The sequence below is a fragment of the Fundulus heteroclitus genome, chromosome 19 (genome assembly GCF_011125445.2).
Source record: "Fundulus heteroclitus isolate FHET01 chromosome 19, MU-UCD_Fhet_4.1, whole genome shotgun sequence".
Classification (NCBI taxonomy): Eukaryota; Metazoa; Chordata; class Actinopteri; order Cyprinodontiformes; family Fundulidae; genus Fundulus; species Fundulus heteroclitus.
The window spans coordinates 6,223,432-6,236,107 of NC_046379.1; the positions used below are offsets into that span (position 1 = coordinate 6,223,432).

General features: G+C 40.8%; 1 protein-coding gene across 1 annotated transcript in view; it reads left to right on the forward strand.

The window, feature by feature from the left end:
* The window catches only part of ltk (leukocyte receptor tyrosine kinase), an 84,888-nt gene that overhangs the window by 38,882 nt on the left and 33,330 nt on the right, over window positions 1-12,676 (forward strand). Inside the window, exons 3-10 of the mRNA XM_036150758.1 lie at window positions 1,235-1,384; window positions 1,549-1,765; window positions 3,949-4,088; window positions 6,076-6,213; window positions 9,351-9,500; window positions 9,945-10,045; window positions 10,163-10,323; window positions 12,055-12,149. Coding sequence (XP_036006651.1) covers window positions 1,235-1,384; window positions 1,549-1,765; window positions 3,949-4,088; window positions 6,076-6,213; window positions 9,351-9,500; window positions 9,945-10,045; window positions 10,163-10,323; window positions 12,055-12,149 — 1,152 coding nt within the window. The remainder of the gene's footprint in view (window positions 1-1,234; window positions 1,385-1,548; window positions 1,766-3,948; window positions 4,089-6,075; window positions 6,214-9,350; window positions 9,501-9,944; window positions 10,046-10,162; window positions 10,324-12,054; window positions 12,150-12,676) is intronic.

Below are 12,676 nucleotides of genomic sequence, written 5' to 3' on the forward strand. Positions count from 1 at the left end.
GTGACAACTTCTCTTTAAGTTCAAGAATTTACTAACAAAAATAAAATGAACATCCAGAGAACATCACTATATAATGCTGTTTGTCTGAATTAACACTATATTTCAATCAACAAATCTACTGGGCTAGTGAAGCTTGACTAAAACTACGAAGCAAAATCAAGATCAAAAGAAGCAAAGGAACTATGTACACACAAAAGAAACAAACGGGCAAACAAAATGGTTGAAAACCATCATCAGAATGATTCAGTGAATCCTGGTTCACTCAAACCACATGAACAAAGCTTGGTCTCCAGAATGCTAGCGGGGCTAGCGTGTTAGCTTTGTCAAGCTTTGAAAACAATGTGAAGACAGATTAAATAAACCATTCTAAACTTTCCCTGTTTATTTTTCTGCCAAACCTCTGCCGTTGTCTGTGGTTGTGGCAACGGGGCGTCTGATTGCAGTGAATTACTCAAAGGCAAAGCTGGTTATCTCAGCAGGATGCATTGCTGCTAGCTCGAAGGAAATTCCTCGTCAACTTCACCAAGGATGCATTTACGCGGGCTCCAGTGGACTGCACTCGGCCTGTGAAGGGGGGCACAGCGCTGTGCACGTCCTTCCTGTGAAGCCAAAATGGACAGTCGCTTGCATTGTGTCGTTAGCTTTGCAGCAATCCCTCATACCAAGCGTGCGTCTTATGACAGTAGAGAAGAAAACTCCCCTTAAACATTAAGAAAAACAATAAAGCAGAACCAGAACCAGGTTCAGTGTGAGCGGCCATCTGCCTCGACAGACTGAGGGTTGAGAAGATACGCAAAGAGAACACAGTAGCACTGATCCAGGAGTACTTTCTATGTTAGAGAAAAGTACAAAGGGTAAGGGCAGTATTAGCTCCTTTACTAGCTTCATCTAGGAGACACAATATATTCCCGGATGTCAAATGGAAAACATAAGAACATCTATGAAGAGGAAGCAGAACTGGACCTTGCAAAATGAGAATATCCCAAAACATCTTGTTCAATCCACCAAGGATTGACCGAACACTAACAAATGGAAAGCTCTAAATTGAGTCAAATCTCAGATGTGAACAGGCATATCTTTCTAAGTAATTCTGTGTGGATTAGAAGAAATTCACAACAAAAAATGTTGTTTGTTTCCACTGTTAAAAAAAAAGCGCTTCAGATTCATCGTTCAAAGAGTTTCCGGCTGATCATGAGTAACTTCTGACTTGAAACTTGTTGCTTATGTGTTCCAGTTACCTCTTGTGATTTTGAGTCGTTGTGCTATTGGACTTTCACATACAACAACACTCACAGCGACTGGTCAGTGGTTTCACCTCAGCAGCTCAAAGGCACTGAGGCCAGGACAATGCCTGCAGTGGATCACTCATTGGGACAATCTGATGGTAAGAGTCAGTCACAAACTATCTGTTTGAAATGGTTGCATCTCCCTCACAATGCAAGACTTAAGATGTTTCATGAAGCCAAGTCGTTCATTAAATGTTATACTGGGAAGAAAGCTGCTTTAAACCTGTACATATGGAGTTTCTCCTTTGTTTTATCAACTCAGGGCACTTTCTTCTTCTGACCTCAACTGATGCTGGGAAATGTGAACACCAAATAATAAGTCCGGTCCTGCCTGGAAGCAACAGACAGTGCGTTCTGCAGGTGGCTCTCTATGAGGCCGGGCCGACCGTGGGTAACCTGTCCGTCTTGATCAAACCAGTTCTGTCAGAGTTGGTCGTCCACTCGGAGGTCCTCAACCACAGCAGTCCAGACACCCACAGGTAACAATGAACCAGCCTGTCTTTGTCTCGATAATGTTGTTCCGGGCCCGTACGTCTGCTTTGTGTTGTCAAGCTGGAGTTTTTTTTTCTACTAAGATAACGGTGATGGGAGCCCAGATTTCCACAAAGAAATGAACATGCCTTCAGAGAGAGCAAGGGCAACAAATGCTAGAAGAAGATTTAATTAGTAGCAGTATGGGCAGAACTGTGTCTGCTGTGGCACAACAGTCCCGTGAGTATTGTTTGGGAACTGTGGGCCGGTATTTCCCATTGATGTAATGTTGAGGTGCAGCCATTTTTAGAGCAGCTAAAAGCATTCTTGTCTCTGGATGTGGGCCGGAGATTAATTTATATGTAATTGGTGAGGACAGAAGAGGGATGGATGGGCATGTGCAATAAGTCGGTACCCTGGCTTTGTTAGCGTCTCTGCAGTAATGGACCGTGCAATTTCATTATGAGGCACACACAGCGTTTCCATTTATTCAGCTCGTCATTCATGTCATACAAGACCGAGCTTCCCGATGCCATCCTAAAGCATGGATGCTGTCCAACAGAACCATTCATGTTGTTCTCTATTCTGTCTGTCCGTCCGTCCGTCCGTCCGTCCGTCCGTCTCTATTTCCATGTAAGGCCTGTGTATCAGGCTCTTTTAAGCTGTGAATTCACAGTATCTGAGTTAAATGGGTACACATTCTGGAAACATGTGTACCCACATATATGGAATGATATCAGAAAAAGAACAATCACAAATCTGGTTAATTATAGTCTACAATTTCCAAATGCCTGAAGGTGCCACCTTTATTTGGTCAAATAAGTAAATACGAATGTGTAAACAGCATGGGAATATCCAGCCATCGTAATATTCACAAAGCAAACAGATTCACCGTTGTGTTGGCCCGCTTGCTTGCCTGAGAACACCTTCCCATCTGCTGCCAGGTACGTTAAGGCAGCATGATGTTGTGTAGTTGTTTAGTTGTTGTGCTACAGGAGGAACCGGGGCCCTTCTTACATAGATTGCCTTTTGAGGAAAGAATATGATGTGGAAATCCTAAAGCAACATCCAAGCGATGAACAGATATAAACAGACGTGGCGCCATCTAGTGACAGTATCACAGAACTATCACAATGCTTGCTTAATTGATAAAACAGTATTAAATAACGCCAGACCGAGCCTGACCCTCTGCAAGTTCTCGCAGTAAAGCAGCAGCTCGGCTCGAAGACCAACGTTATTAATTAAATTAACCATCTACAGCAACTTTAAGAGCCTCATATCAGAACATTTACTCACTTCAGTCAACTCTGCGATCACATCTGAGCCTCGGCAAGTTTAGGATCCGCTTCAGTGAACACCAACGTTCATACTGGATTCCCAGCGACGTTCTAGTCTTTTCCCTTTTGAAATAATTTTTTATTTTGGCATTTTTTTCACTGGAACTTGGACCTTTCTTCATTGTTTGCTTGGAGATGCTAATAGCCATTAGCTGCTTCCTTGTTTTAACCCCTGCTGTGCATTCCCAGTGTTGCACTTCCTCTTTTATTAAAAATAAACAAGAAAGGCTTTATTTACTAAGAAATCGAGCAAAAACAATGCATAAAAGGCCAAAATAACGACTAATACGCCAGCAGGATGTGATAATGTTTCGTAAAAACTTCATATATAAACAGAGTAAGCTATTGATGTATAAATAAATAGAATGTCAAATAACCTGGTTATGCACCTTTAAGGGCAACAGAATAATCAGTGTCTTGATCAAAGTCTTGATCTCCATCCTAAAAAGTTTCTGGTTAGAACTGAAAATGTGTGTGCAATCAAGGCTGTCTATAAGACTGGGCCAAATATTACTGCAAATTGAAAAGAGCTTCAGAAATGATACTCAAAATAACAGAACCAAGTCATTAAATTTAACAGGCACTTCAACTATAAATACTATGGATTTATATACATTAAAAAAACTTACACAAAAATGTCAAATTTATCATTTTGGCCTACTAATTTGGGCACTCCCAAAGGATCTGAAACAGGAAAGTTTTAGTCTAATTTAATGTTACGCAGTGAGAATAAAAATGTTAGGTGTACTTTTAAACTGTCTGGTCTTAGTCGTATTTTAATGTTTCCAAGTTCAACTCCAGAATTTACCGATGAGGAACAACTAAAATCCTGCTGCTTTCGTCCTTTGATCCAGGAATGAGTGGCAGGTTCATAGGGCTGAGATTGGTCAGATGGATGAACCGTTTCAAGTGACGCTGCTCTACACTTACTGCTCCGGTGAAGGCGGAGTCAGTGTGGCGCTGGACTCCCTGGATTTTATAGACTGTGTGTCAGGTGAGTTGTGCTTATTCTTCAGCTCATGTTGTCTTTAAAATGTAATGTGGTTCAAAATGCTGTTTAATTTTATTGTAATTTTATTTTTTTTTAAGTTTATTTATTTAAAAAAAAAAAAACATCTTAAACCGACCCATCAGTCCACCCATTTTCTGCACCCGCTTGACTGGAAGATGCACAATACTGTCAATTTAGAAGATGATGATGATGAACTGTATTGCCCCAAAAGAAATTAGTTTTGAATATAGACTCTGGCTGCTTTATAGTCCAAGCCATGGCTGTCACAGTACATTCACACATAAAAATACTACTATAAAAACTCCATTATAAGAAAAATAAATACGTAAAAGAAGCATGTCACATTACATTCACAATAAAAATTTTTTTTTTTTTTATAAAACCCTTCTATGAAAATTCCATTATAAGAAAAATAAGTACGTAAAAGAAGCATGTCACATTACATACACAACAATAAAAAATGTCAAAAATTATAAAAGCCCATCTATAAAGAATCCGTTCTAAGAAAAATTAATACATAAAATAAGCATGTCAGTTTAGTTTAAAATTTTGGATACCATCGTCTACTTACACAATTTACTCTTTGATACTGTTTATTGTTGTAATGCAAAGCGGAAGAAAAGAGTTCTTATAGTGGTTCAGTCTACAGGAACTCTAAGACTAAATAAAGAATATGAGAGGGATGTGAGATGAGAAAGCAGTAATGCGTGATGTATCGGCACTAACCTTTGTATCGGCTGATGTTTTTTTTTAACTATTTCGGTATCTGTCCTATAAGTAAATCTGGGCTGATATTAACAACCAATATTTATTTTCTTGTTGCCATTTGCTTTTAATAGTTTAATTTAGCTGAAGCGGAGAAGCAATGACAGCAGTTTGGTTGTTTTTATTACAGGGTTGAAAGGGTAGGGAGATATGTATACTAAATATAACTTTGATAAATATCAGATATCGGCCACGACAAAAATATCAATATCGATGTTGGCCAAAATGTCTACATTGTGGCAACCCTAGGAGAAACATCCTTGGATTTTTCTGCAGATGATAACATTTTCTCTGCTTTTATGCTTGTTTTCAGCGACTGGTTGTAGTTAGCTCTTCAGTTCCTGGACCCAAAATAATTTGACATCGTTAAGCTCATAAACAGCAACTTTAGTTGCTTTGAATCATCGGGGATCTCAAATTTCAAGTCAAAGGCTCCAAATGTCTCAAATGCTCGTTTACCTTGTGTGCCGATGTAAAGGGTATCCTCGCATTTGGATTCTTGGAAAATGAAGATTAAATCCACAAAATATCAGAGTTTCTAGTATATCCCATGTCCAGCTCTTTGATTCCATCTGCTTCACATCACTGATATTATGGCATGCAAAAAAAACACCGTGTTGCCAGGGATCAGATTAACTTGCTGTTCAGAGTAGATCTGGGTGCACATCTGAATTTGAGAAGTGCTGCTTTAAATCATTTGTCCACATCTTAAGATCAGGAGCAAAGCATCGCCTGACCTCCAGAGTTCAGTCTGTAAATCATATGTTGTGTGTTTTATTGTTGAGACCCAACAGGGGGTTCCTCTGCAGAGAGACTCTAGGCATCAAATATTTTTCCTGTGCTGAAATATTGATGGATATTAAGAAATTAACATGTTTCAAAGTCTCGAAGTGCCTAAAGCTTTGGCAGAACATGTTAAGATTTATTAGAAAAAGTGGAGGATGATTTGAGTTTATCTATCTGGACTGAGCTCTCACCTCATCTCCGAATGAAATCTCATCGGGCCACACAATGATTTCTCAGCTTCAAGTTTAAAAGAATGTGTTCAAATGCAACCCTTAGTGGGGAATTGGTCTCAGTGCATGGTTCACAATTTATGGAGTGCATAAATCGCTTGGATTCAGAGCGCATTTACCTCATGGGGTTACTGAAAGTTGCTCATATCAATCTTCAAGTTATCCTGGAGTTTATTGTGTGATTGCAGATGATGAGTCCGAGGACCTGAATGTCGCGTGTGGAGAATCTTTTCAGTGTGTGAACTCGGACGTTTGCATCGCTCAGAGCCAAGTGTGTAACTTCCATACCGACTGTCCGCTGGGAGAGGACGAGGGCTCCATCTGTGGTGAGTTTCAGTCCCTGATCCTCTGCTCCTATCAGCATTCACTCAACTCATCCTGGGAGTTTGAATAATAAAAGGCAGATTTTCCTGTCTGACTGTGTTGTTAAGCAGTCTGTTTCCGTTTAAACGGATGAAGTGTCGAAAGCCAGCGTGCAGCTTCTTTCTGTTGCCTTCACTTAAAAATGTTCAAACCTTTACTACAAAACGAGTCATTTTTATGAGTGCAACATGCCCAGATAATAAACACGGGGCATTCAACGGCTCATATAAATGAATTCTATTCATGTTTTTTTTAAATCAAAGTGTAAAAATAATGTTTTCTGGAGATAAATTATTATATTTTAGCTCTTGTCAAGAAATCCTTCATTTGGAAAACATTAATCATGCTGCATAAAGAAATCTCGTCACCCTGCTGTGAATCAAGAGGTAGTAATTAAATATGTGCACTCAGAGCTACTTGGAGTCCTTGACTTGTTCGTCCCAAGGGAAAAGAGCTGGGTCGCAATAGTGGGGCAATTCTTTTAGATGCTCAACAAATTAATTTCTTCTCTTGTTGGTGCTTAGAATAAACTCTGGCATCTCATCGTTAACTCTATGCCACCTTATACAGGAGAAACATTAATTTGTTAATACTCATTTAAAAATTATCTACTCATCTTCAGGTAAATTGAACACAGTTTTGTCAGACAAAAATAGTGCAGAATAGTTTTACTTCATTTTAACAAAAGGAAATTTATCATAACTTCAACCAGCAACAGGGGACAGGAAGGTGTTTTTGGAGAGGATGGCAAAACTGGTGAAGTTATAAACAATGAGCTGATTGGAGCCCTGACTGCAGCCAACTCAGAGGTTTCATTTGGATTTGGACACATATTCTATTTCTCTCCCTGTTAGGAAAACCTGGAGATGTAGCTTCTCCGGTCTGCTGTCCACGCCAGGCAACATAGCACATGGTTGCCAACTCTGATGCATCTGGCGTTAGTCTCACGCTTTTCCTTGGCTGAGATAAATCTCACCCCAAATATGGAAAAGCTTGCCACAGGCAGAGAGCTTTTTGGACTCGCACATTCTCCTCTTGCTTTAACCTCTTAAGACCTGATAATTGTAGTTTACACATAGGCTTTCTGATGTTTGAAAATGATCAGTTCCTCTTCAAAAGTCTTTTTTTCTCTCTCCTGACAGATCTGTAAATTAGTTTAATTGATCAAACACATATGTTTAAAGATGACCTAATATTTTCAGCCTTTTTTCAGGTGTCTAAAAACCTTTGTTTAGACTGAAGTTCTTGGGTCATAAAAGGTTAAATGGCCGGTCTCGTCACCAGTAGTTTATTATGTTGAAGCACTGAGATGCTCTGTTTCCCCTAAAGTCTCTTTAAGATCCGTCCATTTTGACCATGTGACTTCTATAAAAAAAATAACTTTTTATATCTGAGGCAGATATAAAAATATTTTCTTAATTAACAAAAGTATGAAGAGTATTTCTCCTTTAGGCTGTCAGCAGCTAATGACACAATGATCTGAAATGGCTGATACAAATACTTTGGTCTCAATTCAAGATGAAAACTCCCTCCTGCTCTGCTTCCTCATCACTTCTACCCGGTCCGTCTCCTGGCTGATTGTGGAGAATCGCGCCCAATCCTTTGAGCTGTGTCCACAAATTTCAAACTTTGAAAAAACAAAAATACTGTCCAGCCCCTTTAACTTGTTGCATAGGTACTTGTGATCTCCTTTGGCTGTTGAACACAGTGAGAACTGGAAATTTACTATGCAATTAATAGGTATTAACATGCTCTACAACCTGCCATAAACAGAGGAACATTCTTCAACCTGCCGTTTTATAGCAAGCTCTAAAATGGGTCATAAAAACAAAACTTTACAACTGAAATAAGGAGGTTTTCCCTGGAAAGGAGAGCAATGAAGCTTAGCTGGATGAAGTGAGCGAGTGTGTGTGTGGAAAAGAGGTGAAGAAACATCTCCAAGCAGGTTGAAAAGGGTGGAGAAAAAGTGTGTCGTGTGATAAAAGAGCCCCGGTGAGAATGAAAGAAAAGGTGTAGAAGATAGTGGTGAAACCAGTGATGTCTGGTTTAGAGACGGTTCCACTGAGGAAGAGCCAGGAGGCAGAGCTGGAAGTAGCAGAGATGAAGAGGTGGAGGTTGTCTTTGGAAGTGATGAGGGTGGATGGAACCAGGAAGGAGTTCATCAGAGGGACAGCTCAGGTTGGATCTTCTGGAAATGAGATGGTTTGGACATGTACTGAGGAGGGATGGTGAGTACATCGGTAGAAGGATGCTGAGGCTGGAGCTGCCAGGCAGAAGGCCTGGAGGAACACCAGAGATGAGATTTATGGATGGAGTGAAAGAGGACTGGAACATAATTGATGTGAAGAGAAGAAGATGCAGAAGATGGGGTTAGACGGAGACAGACGACTCACTTTGGAGAGATGAAAGGGAAAAGCTGAAAGAAGAAGCCAGCAGAAATAAAGATGGTTACCATTTTTATATTAACAGTTCTGAGTCTGTTCTGCTTTTTCTTTTAAGGCGGGGGTATCCAGAGTGTCTCATAGGGGCCATTTGTGGCCCTAGAAATGTCTTTGCCTGACTATAATTTGAGAAAGTTACAAATTGTCCCTCTGAACACTTGCTGTTTTGGAAATTACTTTTCACCAATGGGAGGCCATCCAAAATAGCAGGGAAAATTAACATTTTTAGAAGATGAAAAATGTTAGGTATGAAATACAGTAATTATCTTTCATTACGTTTATCATCTGATTTGTCCATTGGTTAAAGGGAAAATTAAAATTGACATGACTGTTTAGGTCTGGCATATGCAAAATTTGGCCATAGAGGCTCATTTTTTAGTTGCGTTTCCTGTCAGGTTGATGCTGAAGAACATTATACATAATGGTTAAACTACAAAACACTGAAATAGTAACAGAACGTTTGCCTGCTTTATGAAAAGCTTCAGCCTAAAGAAGTTTAAAAAGAAAGAGGCAAGATGAGAACATCCCATAAAGCCCACGTTTAGTGAACTTATTAAATCTGTATCCTACGCTGTGAGGGGAATCAGGGTAGGCTTTTTTTTTTTCCTGCGGCTGTGTTAGCCTTCTCAGTAAAACATAAAAATCTGCTTCCCTGGCAGACGCTCTTCCATTTGGCTCGTATTGCTCGTTTGAGTCGGATTCCTGCGGCTGGTCAGCGTCCAGCCAGCGCTCGGGATGGAGGAGAGTCGCTGGAGATGAGCTTCTGGGCAAACAAGACATGCAGGGCGTCACTCTTCAGCGCACACCAGGTATGTGTTTGTGTGTGTGTGTGTGTGTGTGTGTGTGTGTGTGTGTGTACTGCTCATGTGATTTACAACCTGATTTTATTAATGCTCGCCCAAGATGTCCCAACATGTGAGGACAAATCATTGCATTGAGGAAATCTGCAAAAATTATTTATTTTTTTCAGAAAGAACCTTTCTTGGTGCCAGAACACAATAAATTTCTTGGACAAGTTTTCCTGTCACTATTTTCAAGGACTTTTCTAACATTCGAGTCTGAGATTTATCGAAGGAGGTCAAAGTGTTTTTCGTCTTTGTTTTTTTTTTTCTTCACATTTCATAGCATTTGTTTTTCTTCATCTAGTAACAATAATAATATTAATTAATAATATTAACAATAAACAAACAAACAACATAGTGACGTAAGCCGGTAATTATTCTGCATTTTAACATTTCTGTGTACGTCTGCAGGGCACTTCTTGTACCTGCAGGTTAAAGAGAGTGATTCCTTTCAAGAAGCGTCCTTTCAGAGCTCCTTTTTCCCGCCTCCGATCTCCCCTAGTGCATGCCAGGTCAGTAACTCTGAAGATTCATAAAGTCAGTCATTTAAATAAAGTTTTTTTTTGTCTTTTTAAGCGAATGATTTTTAAAAAAAATAGTCTGCATAAACTCCTCATTCGGCTGTGCAGATGCGTTTCTCTCTGTACGTGTACGGAACATTTCATGGCTCTGTGCAAGTTGCCATCGTGGAAAATGGGAATACTGATGCATCTCTTGTCTGGGCGAGACAAGACCCGTCGACAGATGACTGGAGAGCAGTTGGACTGGTGCTGACTGGCCTTCATCATCGGTATGTAGAAAAATGAGAAAGGTCTATCGCCTAAAGTACTCGGTCACTCGTCCAAACCATTTAATTTTGGTGTTCAAATCGATTCATTGGTTACAAGTGTATAAAATGCAACACCTATGCATGCAGACTGCTTCTGCAAACATCTGTGAAAGTGTGGGTCGCTCTCAGGAGCTCAACTAAAACCTGTTGGATTCTCGCAACCTGCGACTACGCCTGCTGATAAGATCAGGGTCTGTAAGTGGAGAGCTCCAGCAAATGGATTTTCATGGGCAAGCAGCTGCATCCACATCTTACATCACCAGGTGCAACGCAAAGCATGAAGCGCGCTGCCGCTGGACTCGTTAGCCGCGGAGACGCGTTTCTCTGGGGATGAATCAGGCTTCTCTTTCTGGCAACCCAGCGGATCTGTTTGGCAGTTTCCAGGAGAACGGCGCTTGCCTGACTTATTTACACCGTGTAAATTTTCTTTTTTTAAGACTTGGGCTTGACTTAGTTCCAGTGAAAAGAACTCTTAAATAGCTCAGAATACAACACCAAATATTCTGGACACTTTCCTGTAATCAGCTTTGTGGGAACAGTTTGGTAATAAACCCTTCCTGTCCCAACATGAACACTGCAAAAACAGAACTAGAAGTAAGTAATATGTTCTTAAAATTTGTGTGTTTGTCCTTGATTTGAGCAGGTAAATAAGATTATTTGCCAATGGAACAAGAATTTTGCACTTAAAATAGGAACAATTCATCTCAATCATCTTATTTCAAGTGCAGGATGTCTAATTATCTTATTTTAGGGGTAAAAATGCTCATTCCGTTGGCAGATAAGCTTATTTAACTGCTCAAATCAAGGACAAATACACTAACTTTAAGAATATTTTACTTATTTTTAGATCCGTTTTTGCAGTGAACGTGGCACCACCACGTCATCAAAGCAGCCTCCGATAAGACCTGGACAAGCAACTCTGGTGCTGAATAACTGGACTGGACTGCAAAAAGTCCTGACCCCCAACCCCTCTGAAATAATTTAGAGCAGAGACAGCTGACTGGGCACTCTCGTCCAACAACAGTTTCTGACCACACACAAACAGACTTCTTGAAGTAAGCTCAAAAATTCCCACAAACACATTCCTAAACCCAGTGTGAATCCTTCCCGAAAGCGGCGAATCTGTTAGAGCTGCACAGGTGGACCAAGCAGTCCTATTAGACCCTATGAAGTATTAACGGGGTCTCTTCAACATTATGACCCGTGTTTATGGTCAGTGTCCTGCTAGAAGGTAAACCTCCACTCCATACTCAACTCTTTTCTAGCGTCTGACAGATTTTTTTCACATACTTGCCCTCTATTTGGTCAAGTATTTGACATACAGATGCTCCCCATCCTCTCTGATGTAGCTTTTTTTTTTTTTTTTTTTCTGGAAAGAACAACGAACAAAACCTCTAACTCCAGATGTGCAAAGCTGGTGGAGCCCAAAATAGAGACAATGTCTGATTTTCTTTTCATCGTTTTGTCAATTATCAAATCCATTTAAAGTGACTGGGGCACGACACAATAAAAACCTTTGCAAGGCTCTGCAAATTGCTTCGTCATATGTTTAGTTCTGTCTTCAGTCCTTGTCATATTACCTTTATTTATTCATAACAAATGCTTATGCTGCTTTACCCAGAACCAAGCTCTCCTAGCATGGCTCTTAGGAGCACAGCGGTGCTTTGCTGAGAGATTTCTGCTTCCCTTCAGGTTCCAGGTCCATGTAAAAGCCACGTGGGGAGAAGGCTCCAGCGCGGATCTCGCTTTGGATAACATCGCCATCGGAGCGGCCTGCTTCAGCGCAGGTAGGCGTGAGCATGCGTCAAGGCGGGCCGCCATTTTTGAACCGCCCGCTTTCAAAGATGATCTATGTGCTTCATAAACTCCATCTCTGAAGTGCTCAGAGCTGCTGCAGCCCTCGGTCTTGTGTTTGATGCCTCGTTTTGACGATTGACTCTGACATGGGGCTAACCAGTGCTAAAATGATTTGCTACGAATCCTTTACGGCAGTATGACTAACAGTGTCTGCCAGCATTCCTCTCTCTGCGTGGTTTTGCTCTCTGGGTTTTGCATTCCCACACAGCGGGAGCCCTTCTACCAACCCTCCGCTCTGCTCAGCACACAGATGTGAATGGAGGGACCGGTTTCGCACGCTCTAAGACAGTTGCCGGTGTAAAGCTCTAAGAAGGCCCAAAAGTCCTTTATATTGCTTAGCAACTGGATACATTAAATGAGTTCTCACCTGCTCCGTTTCTGACAACAATCTACTGTGGTAGCCGCGATCTCGTCCTCCTGGCTCCTGCTGAGGGCTGAACCCTTCAGCCCTCAGCAG